This window comes from Hibiscus syriacus, unplaced genomic scaffold (genome assembly GCF_006381635.1).
Source record: "Hibiscus syriacus cultivar Baekdansim isolate YM2019G1 unplaced genomic scaffold, ASM638163v2 tig00110108_pilon, whole genome shotgun sequence".
In the NCBI taxonomy this organism is placed as follows: domain Eukaryota; kingdom Viridiplantae; phylum Streptophyta; class Magnoliopsida; order Malvales; family Malvaceae; genus Hibiscus; species Hibiscus syriacus.
In genome coordinates this window covers 132,077-157,563 of record NW_024062592.1, presented here as the reverse complement: position 1 = coordinate 157,563, position 25,487 = coordinate 132,077, and the positions used below count along the sequence as shown (strand labels likewise).

Sequence of the window (25,487 nt, the reverse complement as noted above, 5' to 3'; positions counted from 1 at the left end):
CAAAGGATAGGGCCGTATGACATCTGCTTTTAACAGCGAATCATAGATCTCAGCATATGGTACCGGTAAAGGTGTAAAAGACAACCTTTCATTTTCCTTTCGAGATCCTCTGGACTCTGCTCGATTAATGTTTGTTTCTTATTTCTTAACCCTTGGCTGGGTTATTGTAACACTTTTCGATGAATCCTTGTTGTAAGAATTTGCATTGTTGACTTCATTCTCTTTTTTCCGGTACATAGGTCTTTTGGAACTAGACCCCTCATTTGATTCAATTTTACCACTTTTCAAGACATTTTCAATGAGTTCTCCAGAAATGACCAAATCTGCAAAATTTCTGGTTGCATTCCCCATTAGATGATTTAAATAAGGAGCTTTCAATGTATGGACAAATATTACTGTGGCCTCTTTTTCTGACAAAGGTGGTTGAACTTGGGCTGCTGTGTCACGCCATCTCTGAGCATACTGTCTGAACGTTTCGTTATTCTTTTTCTCCAAATTTTGGAGAGTCCATCTATCAGGGACCATGTCTGTTACATGGCGGTATTGCTCTAGGAATGCTTTAGCCAGATCTTTCCAAGATCTAATGTTGGATTTGGTCAATTGAGTATACCATTTTAAGGCTGGTCCTGTCAAACTATCCTGAAAGCAGTGAATTAACAATTTCTCGTCCTTCACATATCCTGCCATTCTTCGACAAAACATAGTAATGTGGGATGAAGGGCATGTAGTACCGTCATATTTATCAAATTCGGGAGCTTTGAACTTGATGGGGAGGATTAAGTCTGGAACCAAACTCAACTCACTGGCGTCAAACCCATAGAATGATTCAGTTATTTCCACGGATTTCATTCGTTCTTCTAAGCTCTTGATCTGTCTGGTCAATTCTTCATTTACTTTTTTTTTCTCATTCAGTTCATTCAAATCTGGGATTAGATGCTCAGTATTAAAATCCCCTATTTTCACATCTGATATAAGTGGATTTTTGCTTGAAGATGCAGGATCTTCTTGTCAATTTTCCTGTGGTTTGGCTTCTTGAAATGCTGATGTACGAGCATTAATTTGTATAGGTGTAGTACCAGAGTGATAAATTGGTTCTGGTGGAAAACCTAGAGGATACATAGGTTCTTGGTCGAAAGATACAGGATTTTCATGCATTTTTCCAATGATAGCCTGTCTTTTAAACATGTATTCTATTTTCTGCATCATGCTGTCTTGTGAATTTGCAATACTTTCTTCAATTTTTTCCAGCTTCATTCTCATTTCTGCTTGTTCTTTATTATGTTGTTCCTCAATACGTTGTATTTTATCCTCCATAATTCTCTTAGTAGCTTGTCTAGTACTGTAGTGACGTTGTATTTCTCTTTTGGCCAGAATAACTGCGATTGAAAAATCTTTTAATATTATTTTTTTCAAATTTTAATTAATGAATTTTATCTTAATAAAAAAATATTCATAAAGAAAATCATGAAATGAATGATGAATGTATGCAAAATGTATGTATGCAAAAAGGTATTGATCCCAAAAAGTTAACTGTCATAGAACAACTTTCATCGGGATACAAAAGTTTCTTTATAATAGTTCATAACTACAGATAAGGCGTAGCTTTCCTATTAAGCTCTATAATTTCTTTCATTAACCATGACACATTCTTTCCGAACTTAGAAACTGGATTAACGTGATGCTCAATTATTTTGGCTTCAACAGCTAGTTCCCCAATATATCTAGCAACTTCGCTCATTTGTACCATGGCCTCGAACACCATATTACTTATTTCTTCACTTCTTTCAACATAGAAATCAGTTGACTTTTGCCATTGTTCATTCGTTCCTTCAAGAGTTTGCTCTAACTCAGTGATTCTGACTTGACAATTGTGCAGAATTTTTTCAAGATCTCTAATGCGTCTTCGCAGTGAAGCACTTTCCTCAGTACTTTCTTTGAGATCATTAGGTCCTAGACGAACCTTTTCTTGAAATAATGATTCTTCAAGTTGAAAAATGTAAGCGTTAAACTCTGAGTTTTTGTTTCTAGACTGATCCAGATCTTCTTCAAGTTTTGTTCGTGCTTCTTGCGTTCTTTGATTAATCTTCTGGATTTGAACATTCTTGTTTCTACATCTTTGCATCCAATTACTAGCCACTTCTTGCTCTATCTCAAGTTTGGTGTTGAAATTCTTTCTTTCCAGCTCCCATTTTTCTTTTTCAATATTGAACTCTTCAATCTTTTGGCCCCTGACTTCAAGTTCAGCAATCAGCTGGTTCATTTCAGATTCAAATCCCTTGAACATGATATTTTTCTCACCTTCAAATTTATCAAAGATGTCATTCTTCATTTCTTCTAAATCTTTGGCTCGATCCCTTTCTCTTTGCATTTCATTCATGATCTCGCGGTGTTCAGCCTTGTGTTTTATAATTCGCTCTCTTCTGTCGACCTCAAAATTTTCCATTTTTTGCTTTCCTTTCTCAAGGCTTTTGAGTAGACGGCTATTCTTTCCTTTCATATCTTCAACTCGACTTTTCTCGATGTTCAATTCTCTGGTCATCTGTACCGTTGATTGGCTTGGTCCTGATGCTTTCCGGGATTTATATAACTTTTGGTAATTTTTCTTTAATGCTCTAAATTCACCATCAACTTTTTCTTTGTTTTCTTTCAACATTGCACATTGTGATGAATGGAAATCAATATCAACACCCAACATAGCTTTATCTCGTCTTATTTGCTCTAATTCTCTTGACCATCCTTCTTTTTCTGCTTCAAACTCAGCTCTCAGGATTTCAATCTCTGATGGAACCACCTTAATGCGATCTTCCATAGAGATATCCTCATTTTGATCTGGTACAGGAATATTTTCATTTTTCCTGACATATCTCCATTCTTCATAATCAGGAGTTAGCATTTCTTTTGCTGCTTTAGCTCGGATACAAAAAGTTGTTTTCCAAGCTGTAACGGCCTCCATGATATTTCTTTTATAATTTTTGTTGTGGAATGCGAACTCAGATGAATGTAATCCAGCGATGACAGGTACAAATTGACGACCTTCATACTACCTTATGACCAGAAGTGGTGCGTATCCAATTCCTCCCCATAATCCGAGTAGCATTATCCAATTGTAATCTCCACATTTGTAAAAGAATTCCCTTTGGATTTGCCACGGGGCTCGCCAAACAATGTCATTGCTTTGCAGATTTCGAAAGGCATTAATCCACATATCTTTCTTAATTTCTTTCGGCCATTCCTGCTCCAGAAATTCTTTTAATGGTGAGTAATCCGTATTAAAGCGTCGGTATGAAATCTTTTCTGTCCTCCAGAAATGACTACGGACCCAAACATATAACAACTGGGTACACCCTGAGAATCGTCCACCTCCTAACTTTCTACAAGCATTTAACGATCTGAAGGTCTCTGATAGAATTGCAGAAGCAGGATTAATCTTTTTCGGTAGCTGTTCAAACAAATCTACCACTGTAGCTTCAACATATCCCAATACTTTTGGGAAGATGACCATACCATACATACCCAGAGCAAATAAATCGAATCGTACTTTAATATCTGGATGGCTCTGAATAAGTTCTTTAATGTTGGTCCAAGCAATGCCTTCGCTTTCGCCTTTTTGTTTTGTACGGGATGCCACCCATTCTTCTCGTACACTGGAAATCTTTGCTAATTTAACTCGAAAGGGTTGAGTTTTAATTGACTTTGAATAGATTCGATTCTCCAAAGCCCCTTCGATATGTAACAAAGTTGTGTACTCTTCAATAGTAGGGACCAAGTCCTCTTTATTGAGAGTGAAGCAATGGTACCCTGGATTCCAGAATTAAATTAGGGCTCTGAGTAATTCATCATCAACTTCTACATAGAGCAAATATGGGATGTCTCCGTAAGTCTGATAAAACTGCAATTTTTTGTTTGAATCCCAACTTTCCCAAATACTTCGCAAGTCTTGCATATCATTTCTTTTTAGCGAAACTGGAGCATAACTGGCCAAGTCAGATACATAATCATCCTGCAGACTGTCTCCTTCTTGTCTTTGTAAGTCCTCAGCCCACTGTCTTACTTCTGAGTTTAGAATTATTTGATTTGAACACTTTTTATCCATGGATGAAGGCTTTCCAATGAGACAATTAACACGAGGATCAATGCCTTTTATCCTGTATGATGCTATGCAAACAAAAGAAATAAAGAACACACAAAAAGAAATGAATTAGTTTACATAATAAAGAAATTTAATAATAACATTTACCTAAATATTTTTATTTAAACACGCTTTTTCATAATTTAAATAATTTAAATATACATGTAATTTAATCAATAAAATAAATAAATTAACAGGAAAGTTAGAATTCATTTCTCCTGTGTGTACACCTATGACTTCGGATTGGAAGAGTTTCTAGGGTTTATTATATGCAGGGTTTCAGATCTAAGAGTAAAGGTACTCGAATTGTCCTTGTTATTGCCCCCTTGGGTTGCTAACCCTCAATCCTAGTCCATTACAGACTAAAATGGATCGAGTTCAATTCGAGGGGATACATTTCTCTATGCCTGACACGAAGAATAAATTCTCACGAAGACATAGAGCATATGAACCCCGAAAGTTACTTGCTAGGTCTGACACGGAGAATAAATTCTCACGAAGACGTCGCTTTCACTCCCACTTAAAAAGGACAACTCAATTATAGAGCTTTATGTTATGCAATGCAATGTTGTGTGTGAGGAGAAATGTTCAAACCTCTGACAGAAAAATAAATTATGAAATAAAATACTTACAAGTAAAATGAAACATATAAATATTATGAAAATAATAAGTAAATATAAAAATTTTTAAAAGAAAGAATTAAAAATTAAATATATTAACTTTTAATTTTTAATTAATAGAGACAATTTATAATTGATTTTAAAGTTTGACCAGTCCCCAGCGGAGTCGCCAAGCTGTCGTAACCAGTTTTCGTCCGGGCACGAAATATTTATTTGGCGGAAAAATTGATGTGAATAAATGGTTTTTGAAAATAATTTGGGAGTCGCCATCGGCCTTTTGGGTCAGGTAGGTCGAATACCTAAAAAATTATTATTTTTTTTAAAAGAGTTTTAAGAAAACATCAATTAAAAAAATGAATTGATCTGCGTTTATAACCAAAAATTCGTTCTTTTTAATAATAAAAAGGGATTCGTGGTCGGATACGTTTAGGGAAGGATTAGCACCCCTACAACGCCCAAAATTGGTACTTTTTAATTATAAATTGTCTCTATTATTAAAAATTCAAAATATATTTAATTTATAATCCTATTATTTCAAAATTATATAAAAAAATATTTAAAAATATCGGAAAAGGACTTCTAGGTGCCTTAAGACAGCTCTTTTCTTTGATATTAATAAATATTAATTTGAATAAAATTAAATAATAATTTTTTATAATATTTAATTTTAAAATACCAGAATATGACATCCAGTTGTATTAAGACTGTCATTTTCTTCGATATTGAAAAATAAATGTTAAAAATAATTTATTTTTTAAAAAAAATAAATATTTATTTATTATATATATATTAATGACTACATAATAATAATAAAAATATTTAAATATATAAACAAGTAAAATTAAAATAATAAAAAATACAATTAGAACTATATATTTAAAAGCAATAAAATAAATAAAAATACTTAAAATTATTGACTAAATTATATTAAATTAAAATTAAAAACCTAATTCAATATTAATCAAAATTATAGGGATTAAACATGCTATTTTCTTATCTATTAATTTAGTGACTAAAATAAAACTATATAAAATTCGGATATTAGAATAAAATAAATTAAAACATACTATTCAGATTAAAATATTAATTATTAAAATTATAGGACTAAATCTATTATTTACCCTATATATATTATTTTAATATAAAGGACTAAAATAAATAAAATTAAAATTAAAGAACCGAATTAAAAGGATTATAAACTCGATTTAGTGACTAAAATGGAAAGTTCATAAACTAGGATGACTGCGGAAAGGATTTAACTATTAATAATTACACAAATAGCCCTCCCCGAAACGACGTCGTTCGGGAAGGGCTATTTAAAGCCAGAAACGGCTGGCCCTTCGGGCCAGCTCTCTCATTCTCCATTTTTCATTCTCTCTCTAACTAAGAGAGAATGAAAACGCTCTCCCTTCTCTCTAGCTTCCCTCACCGGAGGGAAGCCGGTCACCGGACGGCAACCATCTGCCGCCGTGACCCTCACCGCCGGCCACCGCATAAGGTGGCCGAAAAATTTTATTTTTACACCATTAGATAGATCGGATCGTCCTAAGGACGGTTCTGGTGCTCTTTTCTCCTAAATAGCTCCTGATCGGAGCGAATCTAAAGAAGTACCTTCGGTTTCCGAAGGTTTTGGTGATGTTTGAAGGGGTCCGGTGGCTTCCTCGGTAAGCTCCTTTCTTTTCTTTTCCTTTCTGTTTTGGTTTTTGCTGGTTGTGGGATGTTGCTCTCTGTTTTCTGTCTCTCTCTGTCTCTATTGTGGTCCTTCTTTTTCTTTTCCCTCATTCTTCTTTGCAGGTTGGGTGATGGCTTTATAGCCATCACCGGCGCTCGTCTCGGACCGGTCCGAAGGATAGAGTTCGGTGAGTCACCGGACTTCCAGTGGTGACTCACCATTTGGGAAAGACGTGTGCGGCTACGGCCGACCTTCTGGAGCCTTCGGTGAGACGTGGCAGCGGTGGAGATGGCGGGAGCAGCTGCGGCGGCCGCGTGGCCCTAGGGTTAGGAAACCCTAAGGCTTCATTTGCTGGAACCATCTGAGCCGTTGGATCAAAGACAGATCCAACGGCTATGAGTTGAGGCGGCTGTTGGGATGATACAAACCCTAAATTAGGTTTAGGGTTTACTGTAGGCTTTTGGATCCGGGCCACTGTATGGGGCCTTCAATTTGGGCTTGTAATTATTAATATATATATATATATTTAATAATAATAATAATAATAATTGTAATATTTATAATAATAATACTAATAATAATGATAATAATAATAATAATAAATAAATCAAAATGGGTAAAAAAAATTAGTATCTTCAGTTAGTCTAGCAAAAACAACAATCACTTTCTCTAAGAATGTCTCTCTCCAGACCCAAAACAATATCAGCAATGGCTTCCGATTCAAACAAGTGGATGAACTCGGACGGTATCTCGGAGTCCCATTACTCCACAAGCGAGTAACACATGACACCTACAAATACCTTGTGCATAACATACGGGACCGACTATCAGGATGGAAGGCCAAACAGCTTTCAATGGCCGATAGAATAACATTGATTAAAGCTGTTCTGAATGCATTACTTACATACGCTATGCAAACATGCTTCCAACCTAAAGGGATCTATGCCGAGATCGAACGACTGATACGTAATTTCTTCTGGGGTAATACAGAGAAAAAACGAGGTACTAATCTGGTTCGTTGGGAGGGCATAAGCTTGTCAATAGATTTAGTAGGACTTGGAATTAGACATATGCAAACACAAAATGAAGCATTGATAATGAAACTAGCCTTCGACTTAATATCCAAAACGGAGCAACTTTGGGTCAAAGTACTTAGAACAAAATACAAGATGAAGGAGCTTGTGCCGGATTCCATCATAAGAAAAGGGTGCTCTCGAACATGGAGAGGAATATCTGTAGTTTGGGACAAGACTCGGAAGGGCCTGATTTGGAATGTCGGGAATGGGAAATCGGTCGATTTTTGGAGAGATAAATGGCTTGGAGACTTAGGTCCGCTGTACCTATGGCGTGCTGAAGGAAACGGACCACCGCAGCAACCAATACGAGTAGCTGACATGGTCGATACCCATGGAGAATGGAAATGGAATGTCTTATCCCCAATCCTCCAAACAGATGCGTTACTATGTCTATCAGCGTTCAAACCACCACTTCCCACTATTGGAACAGACAAAGTCGGATGGTGTTGGGAGGAAAACCGGGAATTTTCAACAAAAAGTGCATATTTGAAACGAGCAGATATAACACGCATTGAACCTGAACCACACTGGAAACTGATCTCAAAACATAGAGGTCTACCCCGGGTGAAAACTTTGTTATGGTTACTCTATCGAAACAAACTAATGACAAACAATGAAAGGGTACGTCGGCACCTATCAAACGACCCAAGTTGCACAATCTGCGGAGCAGCAGCGGAGACTTCTTCACATGTCTTTCGGGAATGTATAGCGGCAAGGATATTATGGCAAACGATAATCAGACCAGAAGTACTCGAGAAGTTTATGGGCATGGACATGACAATGTGGATAATTCACAACCTACAGAATCCAAACTATTTTCCTTTAAATAGCGAGAATTGGGATCTGCTCTTCGGATCAATCGTATGGTGCCTATGGAATCAGCGAAATCGAAATGCATTTGAACCAAATAATCAAGAAACAGAAAGTGTTCTTGAAAAGGCTAAAAGACCACATATGGAGGCGACATATGCCATTACCTTCAAACAATCGTTCCTGAACTCCAATGCGACCAGAACTAATCGAACAGGATCATGGAACCCCCCACCAGCGGGGTACATCAAGCTTAATACGGACGGCTCCTGAAATAATACTTCCGGGTTAGCAACATGCGGTGGAGTTCTTCGAGACAGCTCAGGCAGTTGGATTACAGGTTTCGCCAAAGCAATAGGCAAATGCACAGCGTTAGACGCAGAACTTTAGGGGATTTTTACAGGTCTTAGCTTGGCTACTACAAGTTCGGTACGTCACATAATAGTAGAAACAGATAGCAAAGAAGCCATCTCGACCTTGAAGAGTAAAAGCTTCTTATCCCTAATGACGCACATACTAAGACTACTGGAGAGAAATTGGGAGGTAGAAATCAAATACGTACCCCGTGAACATAACAAAGTAGCAGATGGACTGGCACAAATGGCATGGAAACTTCCATTCGATACTTATTCGTTCCCAGAACCGCCAGCAGAGATACTTCCAATGTTGCATGAAGATCTTTATAATGAGCCAATGGCCGAGCAGTAGGTTTAAGCATTAGGATAGTTAGGTCTCAGTTAGTTTAATTTCTCATTTTCATTAAAAAAATTATATATTTAATAATGAGTGGACATGACGGTTAACAAAAATAGTATAATTACATATTTAATCCTTATTATTTATACAATTAATCGATTTAATCTTAATTTTAATTTGTTTTCCTAATTGATTAACAAAGTTCATAATAATGAGCATAAGATCATAAAATAGTTTTGCATGACTCAAATATGTAAATATTTCCTCAATGCTAAGGACAAATTGAAGTAACCAAAATTCTTATTCAAATCTTTTAAACCTATAATTCAAAGCAAACAGGTTTCAAATAATTACACACTTGATTGCATATTAAAATTGCAACTCAAAACCAACAATAAGTGGATGAGACATCAATCTATTAAAAAAGACGGTTCGAATTTTGAAATTTATGAATAAAATAAATCAAGTTAAGAAAGTCATCCATATTTGATCTCTACAGTACCTCGATCTAGATTAATTGAGAGAAACAACTCATTAACTAACAATTCGATTAACCCATCAAATCTTACAGAGTCGGAAATTTTTGTTATCGAGTAGAAAATTCGCGTATATATCAATGTATATAATTTCACGAAATGAAAATAACATTATTTAAATCATAACAATAATGATTAAGTTGAAAGAATTTAATTTTGAGTGACTAAAACATTAACGGGTTAAAAGTTGATTGACCATTTAGTTAGTTTACCCATAATTTTTTATAAATCGAATATGTACGAAAAAAGTTTTACGAAGAATTTTCTTTGATCGTTACTAAATTTCATTAATAAAAATAATGAAAAGAATCAAAATTACAAAGTATTTAAACATAGAAAGAAAAACATAGACATTAATCACTAATAAACTTGTACATAGAACATAAATATTAAACCCAAAGATAAGAAAAAAAAATAAAACATATCATTAAGAATGACTTCTAACATCAAAAAACCCGATAACCTTCATAAAACTCATTGTCTCTATCGAATGAGACACTTTATGAAGTGATAAAGGAGTGATGAGCGAATAAAAAAATTTGACAGACTGTTTCGCTACACATTTATGATTATATTGACAAACAACATTTTACCAAAGAGGGATATGACAATGCGTAACTACTGACAAACAATATTTTACCAAAGAGAGCTCTGACAATGCGTAATTACCGACAAACAACATTTTACCAAAGAGGGATCTGACAATGCGTAACTACCGACAAACCAATTAGAAAACAAATGTCGTAAGGATCTTTGTGCGAGCACCAACACGATCACAAATGTATGTGAAAAACATACGAAATGTCATAAAAACATGTCACAAGAACAAAAAAAAATCCACAAGAGTAGAGAAAATCATATTACAATGATAAAAATTCTTATTTAAAATTGAAAAAAACTAAAAAAAGAAAAAGGAAAAAAACATAATATGAAAGATAATAAAAATAATAATTACTGGCGATTGACAACTAATATTAAAATTGATGCCGTCGTCAGTTAAATAAAAATTAAAGAAAAAAAAAACGAGATCCAAAAATATTGAGATAAAACTTAGATTAAAGAAAAGAGAAACCCTAAATTTGATGTAAAATTTAAATTTATTTCACTAAAATAAAGTGATATATACTATTTATTATATTTTTGTTTAAATTATTATCTAGATGAAAATTCAATTGTGAATATAAACATTTAAATAAAACAACTAAAACTCTTTAGTTGGTATTTGTATGTATAATGTTTTTTTAATTATAAATATTTTACCATTTCACCCACAAAAATTGTTGTATTAAATTTTATAAATATAATTTTACATTGTTTTTATTTTGATGTATATTATTAAAATGTTTAATTTTGATTTCACTTTATTCACTTTTATTAATTCAATTGAGAAAATATATAAAACTAAAAGTATAATGTTGAAAACATTTTGATATTTCGATATAACAAATTAAGTTAAATAAATTTTAAGATTTTCCAAAAAGATTTTCTAAGTATATTCGATATAATTATTCGAATATCAAAACATTATTCTAAATCTTTCAAAATTCATTTTTAATCCTTACTCAAGTGTAAAATTAAGTTTTTAATCTTAAAACAATTTCAAAATAATTTTACAAAGTATTTCGAATCGTTTCAAAGCCAAAAATTCCAGATTGCTCAGAGGTAACCGATTCCCCCTGAATGGTTTGGCTCCGAGAATTCCAGTATGCTCGGAGGGAACCGATTCCCCCCAGGGGGTACCTATTCCCCCCACTGTTCAACGGTTGAAATATTTGAATTTTACAGTTAGGGAACCGATTCCCTATGAGGGGTATTGATTCCCCCCACGCTCCAAACTGTTTTATTAATTGATTTCACACTAAAACAGCTATATTATCTTCATTAATGATCCCCAACATTCAGAAGTGATTCAATATGTATTTAAGCAAGCTTAGAAGCCATTGATCAAGAACAAAAAACATCAAGCAACTAGAATCAAGAGAGAATCAAAGAGAAAGCATCAAACCTCAAGTTTGAGCATTTCAAGCCTATTTTTCATTCAATATTCATTTTGCTTTCAAGAACACTTATTGTGCTCAATTATATTCATTCTTGAGTGTTCTTTTCTTTGTTCTAGAATTGTACAAACAATCTACCTTGTGAGAATTTCCTTGTAAGTTTGCAAATTTGTATTGTTCTCTTTGGGAGAAAGTGTTCTCAAGAATTTGGGGTATAATTCTTGAGGGTTTGTAAGGTTACTCTTTGTCCTCAAAAGAAAGACAAATTAGTGAATTTGTGGAAAATCCTTAGTGTGGATAGCTAAGGTAGTGGAAGTAGACTTTGGTTGAGAAAGTTGAATCACTCTAAATCGCTGTGCAATTTCTTTCAATTTTCTGCAAAAGCTTCCACCAAAATTTTTATTGCCAATTCACCCCCTCTTGGCCGATTCCGTCAATCGATTAACTCAACAATTGGCATCAGAGCCTAACTCATTTGAAGGTTTAATCGCCTCTTAAGTCGATTCAGGAAGAGTTACATCGATAATCAAAGTCATCAATGACCTCTACTTCAAACTTCGACTCCAGTCTCGATTCGATGCCCGTCAACAAGCCTCCTTTATTCAGTGGGGCTAATTATGCCTATTGGAAAAATAGGATGATGTACTTCATTCAAGCAAGTGACATGGGAGCATGGAATGTCGTAGAAGAAGGATACTTCAAGCCTCTCACTCATCCAAGATTATGGAGTGAATGAGAGACAAAAATGTTTAAGCTCAACTCCAAAGCCATCCATATCATATTTTGTGCTCTTGGACCAGATGAATACGGAAGAGTTTCATCTTGTACAACCGCCAAAGAAATATGGGACAAACTTCAAGTTACTCACGAAGGTACCGATGAGGTAAATAAATCTAAAATTAGTATTCTAACGCATAGCTATGAAAATTTCAGGATGAAACCAAATGAAGATATCGAAGCTATGACGGATAGATTCTCAACGATTGTCAATGGTCTCAAATCATATGGACAGATTATTTCAAATGAAAAGCTTGTGAGGAAGTTAGTCTACTCCCTCCCAATATCGTGGCAATCAAAGAAGACGACAATCATCGAGTCTAAGGATCTAACATCCTTAACTCTTGAAGAGCTAATCGGTTCACTCCTCACTCATGAAATGATGCTTTAAGATGAGGTGGACCTTGATAAGATTGAAGAGACACCAAAGGAGAAGGAGAAGAAGAAAAACATTGGAGTTGCTCTCAAATCCACAAAAAATTGGAGTGATTCGGATGAAGATGACGATGACGATGACGAGGAAATGGTATTGTTTGCCAAACAGTTCAGAAAAATGATGAGACCTTACCGAGGAAGAAACTTCAAACGAAATGAAGGCCTAAAAATGAACCAAAAGAGAAGGACCTGATCATTTGCTATGAATGCAAAAAGCCGGGGCATGTCAAATATGATTGCCCACAATTGAAGAGAAAGGGTCAATCAAAGAATAAACACAAGGCTCATGTGGCTACATAGAGCGATGAAGAAGGTTCCGATGAAGAGGAACAAGAAGTAGCAAACTTGTGTTTGATGGCATTCGGGGAAGATTCTAAGGTAACCTCTAACTCATCTGATTTTGATGATTTATCCTATGATGAGTTATTAGAGGAATATAATGGGTTGGCTTCGGATTATGAGAAATTATTTTTAAAATATAAAAATGATGTTTCAAAATTAAAAAATGAAAATAAACTCATATCCAAAACCAACAACGATCTTGAAAGTAAAATCAAAGATTTGCAACTCAAACTAGAAGAGTTTGAAAAGAAAATTTTGGATTTGCAAAATTTACTTTCAAAGGTCAATAATGATCATCAAAAGAAAATTGATGATCTTAAAACTTCTTTTGATAAAGTTGGAACAAAACATTTTGAAAATGGAAAAAATTCAAAATCCAACTTTGTTAGAAAAAGTTTTAAAAACTACAATCATAGAGGTCCCCCAAAGAACCTCTAATGAAAAAATCGTTAGAAGTATATGGGTTCCTAAAGAGATCATTACTACTAAAGATAAGGATATCCTACACAAATGGATACCTAAGGGGACTATGATTTTGGAAACTAATGAATATGGACCCAAAAGAATTTGGGTACCAAAAATTAGAAATTAATCTATGTTTGTAGGAAAAGGAGCATTGCTACAAGGCACGGGAAACAAATCCAAATTCATGGTACCTTGATAGTGGATGCTCAAGGCACATGACCAGAGACAAAAACCGATTCATTGAGCTTAACGCCAAAAATGGAGGAGAAGTGACTTTTGGTGATGATTCAAAAGGTCACATTGAAGGTATTGATACTATTGGTAATACCTCTTCCATACAAATTAAGAATGTTTTATATGTGAATGGATTAAAGCATAATCTATTGAGTATTAGTCAATTTTGTGATAAGGGATTCAATATCGTGTTTGATATTAATGGTTGTAAAGTCATTGACATTGTATCTAATCAGATTATGCTTGTTGGTCATAGAATAGGAAACATATACATGGTGCATTTAGATTCTATTGATATGACTAATTTGTGCCTAGTTGCTAAGGATGAACATGATAGTTGGTTATGGCATAGGAGACTAGGACATGCTAGTATGAGCGTTTTGCAACGGCTAACTCAAAGTGATTTAGTTCGAGGGTTGCCTAAGCTTAAATTTGATAATGATAAAATCTGTGATGCTTGTGCTAAAGGAAAACAAAAGCGATTTTCTTTTAAATCCATTAATGACGTATCAACTAGTAGAATATTACAATTGATCCATATAGATCTTTTTGGGCCAACTAGGACTACTAGCTTGGGTAGAAAACAATATGCATTTGGGTGGAAATATTTGTAATTATGTTGCATTTATTTCATGCATAGAGCCTAAGAATATTAAAGAAGCATTAAATGATGAGCATTGGATTATGGTTATGCAAGAAAAATTAAATCAATTTGAGAGAAGTAAAGTATGAACATTAGTTGAAAGACCTAGTAATAAATCTACTGTAGGTACTATATGGGTATTTAGGAATAAGCTTGATGAGAGTGGTAATATAGTGAGAAACAAGGCTAGACTTGTTGCTCAAGGGTATACTCAAGAATAGGGCATAGACTATGATGAAACATACGGTCCCGTGGCTAGGATGGAAGCAATTAGAATGTTATTAGCATTTGCATGTTTTCATGAATTTAAATTATATCAAATGGATGTTAAAAGTGCATTTTTAAATGGTTTTATAAAGGAAGAAGTGTATGTGGAATAACCTCCAGGTTTTGAAGATTCAAAATTTCTGGATCATGTTCTTAAATTGACAAAAGCGCTTTATGGTTTAAAACAAGCTCCTAGAGCTTGGTATGAAAGATTGTCAAATTTTTTAATTGAAAAAGGTTTTTCAAAAGGGAAGGTTGACACTACATTGTTTTTAAAGCATAAAGGTAAAAATTTATTAGTAGTTCAAATTTATGTTGATGATATAATATTTGGTTCTACTAATGATGTTCTTTGCCAAGAATTTTCTAAGCTAATGCAAAGTGAGTTTAAGATGATCATGATGGGCCAAATCAAGCAAAGAAAAGATGGCATCTTCATCAATCAAGCTAAGTACGTCAAAGATATGCTCAAAAAGTTTGGACTGGAAAATGGCAAACCTCACGACACTCCAATGAGCTCTTCAACAAAGCTTGACTTAGATGAAGGAGGTAAATATGTAGATGTTAAATTATATAGGTCAATGATTGGCTCTTTGCTTTATCTAACTGCAAGTAGACTGAACATTATGTTTAGTGTTTGCTTATGTGCTAGATTTCAATCATGTCATAAGGAATCACATTTACTAGCTGTTAAGAGAATCTTTAGATACCTTAAAGACACTCTTAGTTTAGGACTTTGGTATCCTAGAGACTCTAGCTTTAGCTTGTATGCTTTTTCTGATGCGGATTATGGAGGATGCAAATTAGATAGGAAAAGCACATCTGGTACTTGCCAATTCATTGGAAATATGTTGATTTCTTGGTTTTCAAAGAAACAAAATTGTGTTGTATTATCTACCACTGAAGCCGAATACATTTCAGCTGGTAGTTGTTGTGCACAAGTTTTATGGATGAAACAACAACTTTTTGATTATGGAATTAAAGTTGGTACCATTCCTATCAAGTGTGACAATACTAGTGCTATTTGTCTCACCAAAAATCCCATCCAACACTCTAGAACTAAGCACATTGAAATAATACATCACTTCATTAGAGACCATGTCACTAAGGAAGATGTAGTTCTAGAATTTGTTGATACTTTGCACCAATTAGCGGATATCTTTACAAAACCTTTAGACAAGGAAAGATTTTGGACACTTAGGAGAGAATTAGGTTTGACCAACCTATCTTCACTTAGTGTTTAAAATAATTTTAGCACTTTTAAGACTAAATAAAAAATGCTAATTTTTTATTGCATTCATTGTTATTAGTTAGGGGGAGTTTATGATTCTTGATGAAAAATTAATTTTATGTTCAAATATCGTTTAAAGATTAATTTGATTGTTTAAACATGATTAATTTTCAATATATGAGTTGCTAATACCACTAGAGAAAATTAATTTAACATTTTGTGTGTTTAAAATCGGATTTTAGCATTTTGGTGCAGAGGGAATCGATACCCCCATGAGGGAACCCCCCTTTGAAGGGGAACCGATTCCCCCCACAGGGGAATCGATACCCCCCCTGGGGTTCTGGTTTTATCGGGCAGAACCTCATATTTTGCTCAAACTCTCCTCTCATTGCCACCATTTCTCCTCTCTACTCTCTCCATATCTCCACTTTGCCTCAAAACAACGTTTTTAATCGGAATTCTCTTCAAATATCATCTTCTAAACCTGCTATCATCATTAAAATCATGCAAACAACATCAAAATCCACTCAATCTCATCTTTCAAGGTAAATTTTTCTAAACTCTCCATTTCATTGATTTTGAACATATGACTAGTTTTAATGAGTTCTAGATAGAAATAATGATCGGGCATTGATTGTTTAGTGATTAGAAACTAGATATTACAACTAATTTCATCAAAAACACAATAATTTTCCAAAAATTTTGAAATTTTCGAAATAAAAAAATATTTTTCAAATTATTGTGTTTTAATTGAATTATGTTGTTGTTATGAAAACTATACATATATTGTTTTTCAAAATCTTATTTTTCAATAGTTTCCAAAAACTTTGCCAATTAGGATTGATTTAGAGAACCTTGAAATATTGAGGACTCAATTGAGTTTTGGGATTGATTGAATTGCATACATGTGTTTTCTAAATTGCAGGTTATCCATTCTATTCCGATTTCCTAAACCATGTCCAATCCTAAATGTGCTAGGTCATCATCTAGTCGCGCACACTGTCAACCAAATCCACCTCCAAATCCTCCTCCTATTCCTGAAATTCCAATTCCTAATCCTAATATAGTTGATCCCAATATAACTATCCAAAATTCATGCTTCAATCATCCTGGTCCTAGAAATCATGGTTTTTGGTATTATCAATATTTCGACTCTTACAAAATTAGAGAAGAACGTATCCCTTCTCGTCAAGCTATGTTAGATATTAATTTTAAATATCTTCATCTTTTACAATAGTGAAAATTTGATAAACTTTGTGACCTTGAACTTATAGTTTACCATCAAATTATTCACATCTTTTATTCTAATGCCGTTTGTGTCAAAAACCGAGCTCAAACTGAGACCATATAAGTTCGTTCCTACCTCCTAGGACAATTCTTACATATTAACTCAGCTTACATAGCCAAGGCATTAGGATTAGATAACGATGGTATTTCAAATGAAAAACAAATTTTAGGTTATCGTTATAAAAGAAGGGATAGTGCGAGTGTCTTAGACCTTCATAAACGTTTTCTTCATCTAATGATTTCTTGGTGGTTTCAACCATCCGGAGGTCATTATTATACTCTTAGAGCCTTGGATCTTTGGTGGTTACATTGTTTCGAAAACAATATTAAAATAAACCTACCTCATATAATTTTTGCTGAAATTGTTGAAACCGTAAATCTTGTTCCTAACAAGAAACTTTGTTCATCTCTAGTTTACGGTTACATTTTGAGTAATCTATTTTCTAAAGTCGGGCTTAGAGTTGGTCTAGATGCCTCATTTCCTCTAAAGAAACAAATTAATCTTCTTTCCTTAACGAGAGCGGGATGGATAAAGGATAAGGAAACCAGTGAATGGGTTCGATCTTCTGAAAATACTCCGGGAGATAGTTCTTCACGAGCTCCACCAGAAGCTGACGATGATCCCGAGCTTGAACAATTAATGCGAGATATCGATGAAGCCGAAGATGAGCCTGAACAGCCCGATGAGCAGCCCGAGGAGCAAGCACAACAAACGCATCAAATGCTTCCATATTTTCAATCTTTTATGGAGACATTCGATTTCCGATATGCTACCATAGATTCGCGCTTTACTTCTATAGAGTCTCATTTATCCACAATGGGAGCTCAACAATTAGAAATTCTTCGAGAGATGCGCACAAACAACGCTTCGATGAATGAACGTATTGATGCACTCTCACATGAGATGGCCACTATGCGAGCTCGTTTTCCTCCTCTCGATCCGGATGTTTGATTCTGTGTTTAGTTTTAGAACTTTGAACTAAAAGATTATTGTTTCAACATTTTGAATATTTTGGAATGTTTGATTTTGTGGATTGTTAGACTTTGGATTTGTTTGGATGTTTGAACTTATATATTTGGTGTGGTTAAATTTATTCATTATTGCATCATTTACACCATGTTAGATATATGACCAATTTTGCCATATCACATTAATTATGAATATTGATTATGAAACTAATGGCTAACGTTTCTCTTGATTGTGATCTTAGCAACTTAAACTATATATAATCAAATTGGCTAAGTGATTTGAAAACCTTGTTTAAATTCTTTTAAAATGTCTTTTTGATTTAACAAAAAGGGGGAGAAGTGTTAAATGTTTTAAATCGGAGAAATGGGAGAAGTGTTAAAGTAAGGGGGAGTAATTTCAAAACTTGATTTCAAAATCTTAAAATTACTAAAATGTTTTGTTATATCATAAAGGGGGAGATTGTTGAAAACATTTTGATATTTCGATATAACAAATTAAGTTAAATGAATTTTAAGATTTTCCAAAAAGATTTTCTAAGTATATTCGATATAATTATTCGAATATCAAAACATTACTCTAAATCTTTCAAAAGTCATTTTTAATCCTTACTCAAGTGTAAAATTAAGTTTTTAATCTTAAAACAATTTCAAAATAATTTTTCAAAGTATTTCGAACCGTTTCAAAGTCAAAAATTCCAGATTGCTCAGAGGGAACCGATTCCCCCCAAGGGGGTACCGATTCCCCCTGAATGGTTTGGCTCCGAGAATTCCAGTATGCTCGGAGGGAACCGATTCCCCCTAGGGGGTACCGATTCCCCCCACTGTTCAACAGTCGAAATATTTGAATTTTACACTTAGGGAACTGATTCCCTATGAGGGGTACCGATTCCCTCCACGCTCCAAACTGTTTTATTAATTGATTTCACACTAAAACGGCTATATTATCTTCATTAATGATCCCCAACGTTTAGAAATGATTCAAGGTGTATTTAAGCAAGCTTAGAAGCCATTGATCAAGAACAAGAAACATCAAGCAACTAGAATCAAGAGAGAATCAAAGAGAAAGCATCAAACCTCAAGTTTGAGCATTTCAAGCCTATTTTTCATTCAATATTCATTTTGCTTTCAATAACACTTATTGTGCTCAATTGTATTCATTCTTGAGTGTTCTTTTCTTTGTTCTAGAATTGTGCAAACAATCTACGTTGTGGGATTTCCTTGTAAGTTTGCAAATTTGTATTGTTCTCTTTGGGAGAGAGTGTTCTCAAGAATTTGAGGTATAATTCTTGAGGGTTTGTAAGGTTACTCTTTGTCCTCAAAAGAAAGACAAATTAGTGAATTTGTGGAAAATCCTTAGTGTGGATAGCTAAGGTAGTGGACGTAGACTTTGGTTGAGAAAGGCGAACCACTCTAAATCGCTGTGCAATTTCTTTCAATTTTCTGCAAAAGCTTCCACCAAAAATTTTATTGCCAATTCACCCACCTTTTGGCCGATTCCGTCAATCGATTAACTCAACATATAAAATATAAAATATAAAATATAAACTTATAAAATTATAACCACAATTATGATCACCGATGATCATAAATCAATATTAAAATTGGTGTCGCTATCAGTTAAAAAAATTAAAGAAAAAGAAAATATAACACAAAAATATTGAGATAAAACTTAGGTTAGAGAAAAAGAAAGTAACCCTAAATTTGATATAAAATTTAAAATCATTTCAGTAAAATAAAGAGATATACAATCTTTATTATATTTTGTTTTAATTATTATCTAGATGAAAAATTCAGCTGTGAATATAAACATTTAAATAAAACAATTAAAATTCTTTATTTGGCATTTGAAATACTTTGTAGAAAATTCTTAGTGTGGATAGCTAAGGTAGTGGACGTAGACTTTGGTTGAGAAAGTCGAACCACTCTAAATCGCTGTGCAATTTCTTTCAATTTTCTGCAAAAGCTTCCACCAAAATTTTTATTGCCAATTCACCCACCTCTTGGTCGATTCCGTCAATCGATTAACTCAACATATAAAATATAAAATATAAACTTATAAAATTATAACCACAATTATGATCACCGATGATCATAAATCAATATTAAAATTGGTGTCGCTATCAGTTAAAAAAATTAAAGAAAAAGAAAAATATAACACAAAAATATTGAGATAAAACTTAGGTTAGAGAAAAAGAAAGTAACCCTAAATTTGATATAAAATTTAAAATCATTTCAGTAAAATAAAGAGATATACAATCTTTATTATATTTTGTTTTAATTATTATCTAGATGAAAAATTCAGATGTGAATATAAACATTTAAATAAAACAATTAAAATTCTTTATTTGGCATTTGAATGTATAATTTTTTTAATCATAAATATTTTACCATCTCACCCACTAAATTGTTGTATTAAATTTTATAAATATAAATTTACATTTTTATTTATTTTGATGTATATTATTAAAATGATTAATTTTGATTTCACTCGATTCATTGAAAAAATATAAAAAATTTAAAGTATAAAATATAAGCTTATAAGATTATAACCATAATTTTATTTTATTTCTACTAAAACTAGTATCATTAAGTAATTAATTTCTCGATAAAATATATGTTTTCAATTAAAAGTCTTTTAGATTATAAGTTAAATTATTTGTTTTATTTATTAAAGTATTTTAAAATAATATATATTTAAATATAATTATCAATTATTCGATATTAAACCCTCTGCCTCCCCCTAACATTGCCCTGAGACGTTCAATGTGTTTTATTTCATATGTTGTATTGTTTACTTCGTATTTTCATATTTTTCGTAACGATTATCGTGATTCGGTTTGCTTTGCTTCCATCTCTGATAGCATTCATTTTTCACAACCTTTCGTCGTATCACCTTTTTCTTCCGTCTTCTTTTGCACTCATAGGAAGATGTCGGGCATGGGAGACGGGTACGTGGGCACGGCCCAAGATTCTTTGAGGATCCGACGTCTGGAGAAGCAGAGGGAAGCCGAACGCCGCAAAATCCAAGAGCTTAAAACCAAGTCCGCCTCCGATAAAGGTCAACCAGGTCTCCTCCAATTCGGTTCAAGTACTTCCGAGGTTCACAACTCTTCCTTTCCCCCTAATCTTGAAACCCTAGGGTTTTTATTTCCCCCCTTTTATTTTTCCATTCGAAATATATTAATTCCGTTTTATTAATCGTGCATTATATATTTTCCTTTTCAGATTCTCGAGACTGCATTTAAGAAGGAAACTGTTGGTTTGGTTACCAGAGAGCAGTATGTGGAGAAGGTAATTTAGGGTGGTCGTTGACATGCTGAAAAAATATGATACTTTTTTTTGGTATTATTCTATATATTTTGTCAAGCAAGACCTTAGTCTCTTGATTGTTCATATATATATATATATATAAGGTGTCTTACTGGAACTGTTATTGATATCTTTGATAGAGAGTTAATATCCGAAACAAAATCGAAGAGGAAGAGAAGGAGAAACTCCAGAAACTTCAACAAGAGTAAGTTGCATTTATAGTCTTTTATGTTTTTTGGTGGAATTTATTATTTATTACTATTTAGGTAATACGTTATCAACTTATCATTGTAATCTTGTAGGGAGGAAGAACTTCAATTGCAAAAGCGTAAAAAGAGGAAAGTTAAGGGGAATTCTCGCCTATCTTTTGCGGATGATTTGGAAAATGGAAGTGAAGAGGAAGATGAAGAAAACAGTGAGAATTTATCTGTTTTGTTCAACTCGTAAAAATGTTATAATGAATTGATTATGGAAATTGCTATCTGATTTGTATGTGTCAATATACAACTATTGTAGCTTGGGGATGCAATTAACAAAAGATGCTTCAAAGATAAGATACACAACTGCTGACATTGAAATTTGTCATCTCGTGCTCTGCTGTTTAAACTTGTTTATAGTATAAGGAGATTTAGATTTGTTTTGTCTTCAACATTTCTTTGGCAAAGTTGTAAGGGAGTAGTACATGGATAATCCCAACAGTATAATGACTGTTGTTATTTTACCTCGGATGGTTACTAATTGGAAGTGAAAACAGCGGATTTTGCTTGTTGTCTTCATGGTTTTTCTCCCTTCCTAAACTGGTGATTAGTTTCTTTCATATTCCAGGATAGCAACTATTTACTTTTTCTAGGCTATATACTGGATCCGATCATAGAAGATTTAGTCTATATGGATAGTTGGGTCTATTGGACTTGGAGGATTAGCATAGGAGCACAAAGCTTTGTTTCCAATTGCCTTTGTAAACATTTAACACCTATTGAGTCCTTTGATTGCTGTTGTGGAGCTGTCCGCTTGGTTTCATTGATGTGCTATTGACTTGTTGGTGTTATTCTTTCTAAGAATGTTGTCTAGGTGGCATTATGGTTTTCTATCTGTTGGTAATTGAATTTCTAGCAACCATAGATAATAAATTCTTTTACTAGCATGCAGGGTTTCCTCTAGATTTATTTATGTATAGACTTTTCAATATTGTTTTACTTGATATTTTATCACTTCTGTGAATACAGGTGATTTTTAAAATCTTGCTCTTTGTTATATATGGTTTTACCTGAGATGATATCGTCACATTTTTTGTTTGATATATTGTTTTTGATATTGATTCGGTTTCTAGAGACTTAAGCTTCATTATAGATTATTTACTATGTTGACTAATAATAGCAGCTTCCATGGTGCTTTATGTTGAAAGTTCAGAATCAAAGAGGTTTAATCGTGGAAAATTTGGCAAAGATCCCACAGTGGAAACTAGCTTTCTCCCTGACAGGTGACATTCTCTATGTGTCTAATGGTTTGCCATATTTCCATGTGCATGTACATGTATAGTTATGTTTGTAGCAGAAATGGACCTAACATTTGAGCTTAGGGACGAGGATAATCTTTCAGTGAGAGGGAGGCAGAGGAGCAAGCTGAGCGTGAAAGGTTACGGAAACAGTGGATTATTGAACAGGAGCAAATTAAGAGTACATTTACTTATGGCATTTTCTTTTTGATAATCTTTTTGATATTGATGCATGAAAAATAATTTCTTGAGAGAGTGTTTTTGTCTCTCAGATGAACCCCTTCAAATTACTTACAGCTACTGGGATGGAGCAGGCCATAGACGAGTGATCCAGGCAAGTGAAACTACCTAAATAAAATTTGCCCATCCAAATGCTTTATCTTATGCATTAATTTACTTTTTGCATTGATTCATTTATTTTAGTGGTTTCTGTTTTCATTGTTCAGGTCCGCAAGGGTGATACCATAGGAGAATTCCTTCGAGCAGTTCAACTGCAGCTTGCTCCGGAATTTAGGGAGATTCGAACAACTTCGGTGGAAAATCTGCTTTATGTGAAAGAAGATCTAATCATTCCTCATGTGAGTTGAGCATGAAACCAGGCTCTTAATAGCAACTGCAATCTTTACCATGTTTAATGAATGTTAGCTAACTTGATTTCATTTCTTTCCATGCTTGTGAATCTTCAGCAACATAGCTTCTACGATCTGATAGTTAATAAGGCGAGGGGAAAAAGTGGACCGGTAACAGTTGCTGCTCTATGATTTCCTCTCCTATATTAGTTGCAATAAATTGCCTGTCACAAGTGGTTCAGTCTTCTGCTAATCAATATAAAAATCTTAATATTGGTGGGATTTATCATGACCCTTTTCTTATGAATGTTGTTTGTTGTTGTTCTCGAACAGCTTTTTCATTTTGACGTGCATGAAGATGTGCGAACAATAGCTGATGCTACAATTGAGAAGGATGAGGTATTTTTCCTCCCTCTAATTATTTGCTTCAAGAGCTTTAAAGTTGATAATATGATATATTGCATTGATTGTTCTTTTTTTATTCAACAGTCTCATGCTGGTAAAGTAGTCGAAAGGCACTGGTATGAGAAGAACAAGCACATCTTCCCTGCTTCAAGATGGGAGGTACGTACTCATTATATCTCTGTATATCTCTCTATGTGCTTGCTTCCGCGTATCCTCCTTGCCCTTGGCTTGCTTATAATGCAACAAAGAACATAAACTATTTAGCCAAATTACTTTTATTTGTGAAAGAGTGAAGATTAAGTTTAGTTGGTTCTTATTCATCTTTGTGAATGGCAGATATACGATCCGACAAAGAAATGGGAGCGATACACCATCCATGGAGATTGATCAACTGTCAAGCCTCGCAGAATAAGAGGAGATTGCCTCTACATATGCGTTAAACAATTTAATTGATCTAGAGATTGTCTATAAACAGATGTGTTTTGTTAAATTATTTCCATGGCTGCTTCATCTCAAATGTGAAATTTCACCACAAAAAAAAAATAATTTTCTTAGAGGAACAGAATTATTTTAAAGAAAATATGGCCAAATAATTGGCGTAAATAATTTCAGTACTCAAATTTGTTTGTATTTCTGTTTTGATCACTCAATTCTAAATTATTTTAATGTGGTTACTAATTTTTTTAACTGCTTGTTATGTCACTCGGCGGAAGTTAAATAAAAAATAGGGTAAAGTATAGTAATGGTCATTGATTTTTTTTAAAACTTTCATTTAGGTCCTTTAACTTTTAAAACTTGCAATAAAGTCTCTTAACATTTAGTTCGTTTGCAATATGGTCTTTAACAGTTATTTCGTGGATCATATACAAATAGATTAAATGTTGGGGGATCATATTACAAATAGACTAAATGTTAGGAGATTGTATTGTAAGTTTTACAAGTTGGGGGACCTAAATGAAAGCTTTAGAAAAGTTTAGTGACCATTATTATATTTTACCCTTATATTTAAATAGATATTATTTTATATTTATTTGATTAATAAAAAATATCATGAAATAAAATATTTTAAAATATTTTAATAAATAAAAATATCATATTGCAAACAAACTAAATGTTGGGGAATCATATTGCAAATAGAATAAATGTTGGGGGATTGTATTGCAAGTTTTAAAAGTTGGGAGACCTAAATGAAAGATTTAGAAAAGTTTAGTGACCATTAGTATACTTTACCCTAAAAAATAACATGGTGATTGATTACCAATTCTTTTTTATTTTCTTCGATATTAAGAGTTCTATCATATATTTTTAATATTTTTGACAACTCGTATTTGTCTTTTAGTTTTTAAGGAAGATTTACGGATTTCTTTTCAAAAAAGTGAAGAAAACTTTAATTTTCTTTAAAATAATTGATTAAATTAAATAACCAAACAGAAATATTATTAAAATTCAGCGATGAAAAGGCGTCGTTTACCTAGCATTATTTAAGCACGACATTGACAGAAGATCTAATGTTTGGCCTGGTT

The 25,487-nt window shown here is 33.4% G+C and overlaps 1 protein-coding gene across 2 annotated transcripts; it reads left to right on the top strand.

The window, feature by feature from the left end:
- The first annotated feature begins 21,007 nt into the window (after window positions 1-21,007).
- Window positions 21,008-24,407, top strand: LOC120214789 (protein XAP5 CIRCADIAN TIMEKEEPER-like). 2 transcript variants are annotated; one of them, XM_039212597.1, is made up of 12 exons: window positions 21,009-21,285; window positions 21,412-21,477; window positions 21,636-21,700; window positions 21,798-21,910; window positions 22,897-22,975; window positions 23,095-23,171; window positions 23,263-23,324; window positions 23,437-23,568; window positions 23,677-23,730; window positions 23,893-23,958; window positions 24,049-24,123; window positions 24,301-24,407. In XM_039212597.1, the coding sequence occupies exons 1-12, from the start codon at window positions 21,115-21,117 to the stop codon at window positions 24,349-24,351; spliced, it is 1,011 nt and encodes a 336-aa protein (XP_039068528.1). In that variant the 5' UTR covers window positions 21,009-21,114; the 3' UTR covers window positions 24,352-24,407. The 2 variants fall into 2 exon arrangements, with proteins under 2 accessions (XP_039068527.1, XP_039068528.1); XM_039212596.1 differs by lacking the exon at window positions 24,301-24,407 and having other exon boundaries at window positions 21,008-21,285; window positions 24,049-24,234.
- The last annotated feature ends 1,080 nt before the right edge of the window (window positions 24,408-25,487 follow it).

Excerpts from the sequence above, each read along its gene's own strand:
- LOC120214789 (XM_039212596.1), top strand. The coding sequence starts at position 21,115 with ATGTCGGGCATGGGAGACGGGTACGTGGGCACGGCCCAAGATTCTTTG. Across the intron at positions 21,478-21,635 it reads GAGAGCAGTATGTGGAGAAG|AGAGTTAATATCCGAAACAA; the intron begins GTAATTTAGGGT and ends TATCTTTGATAG. Across the intron at positions 22,976-23,094 it reads ACTAGCTTTCTCCCTGACAG|TGAGAGGGAGGCAGAGGAGC; the intron begins GTGACATTCTCT and ends ATAATCTTTCAG.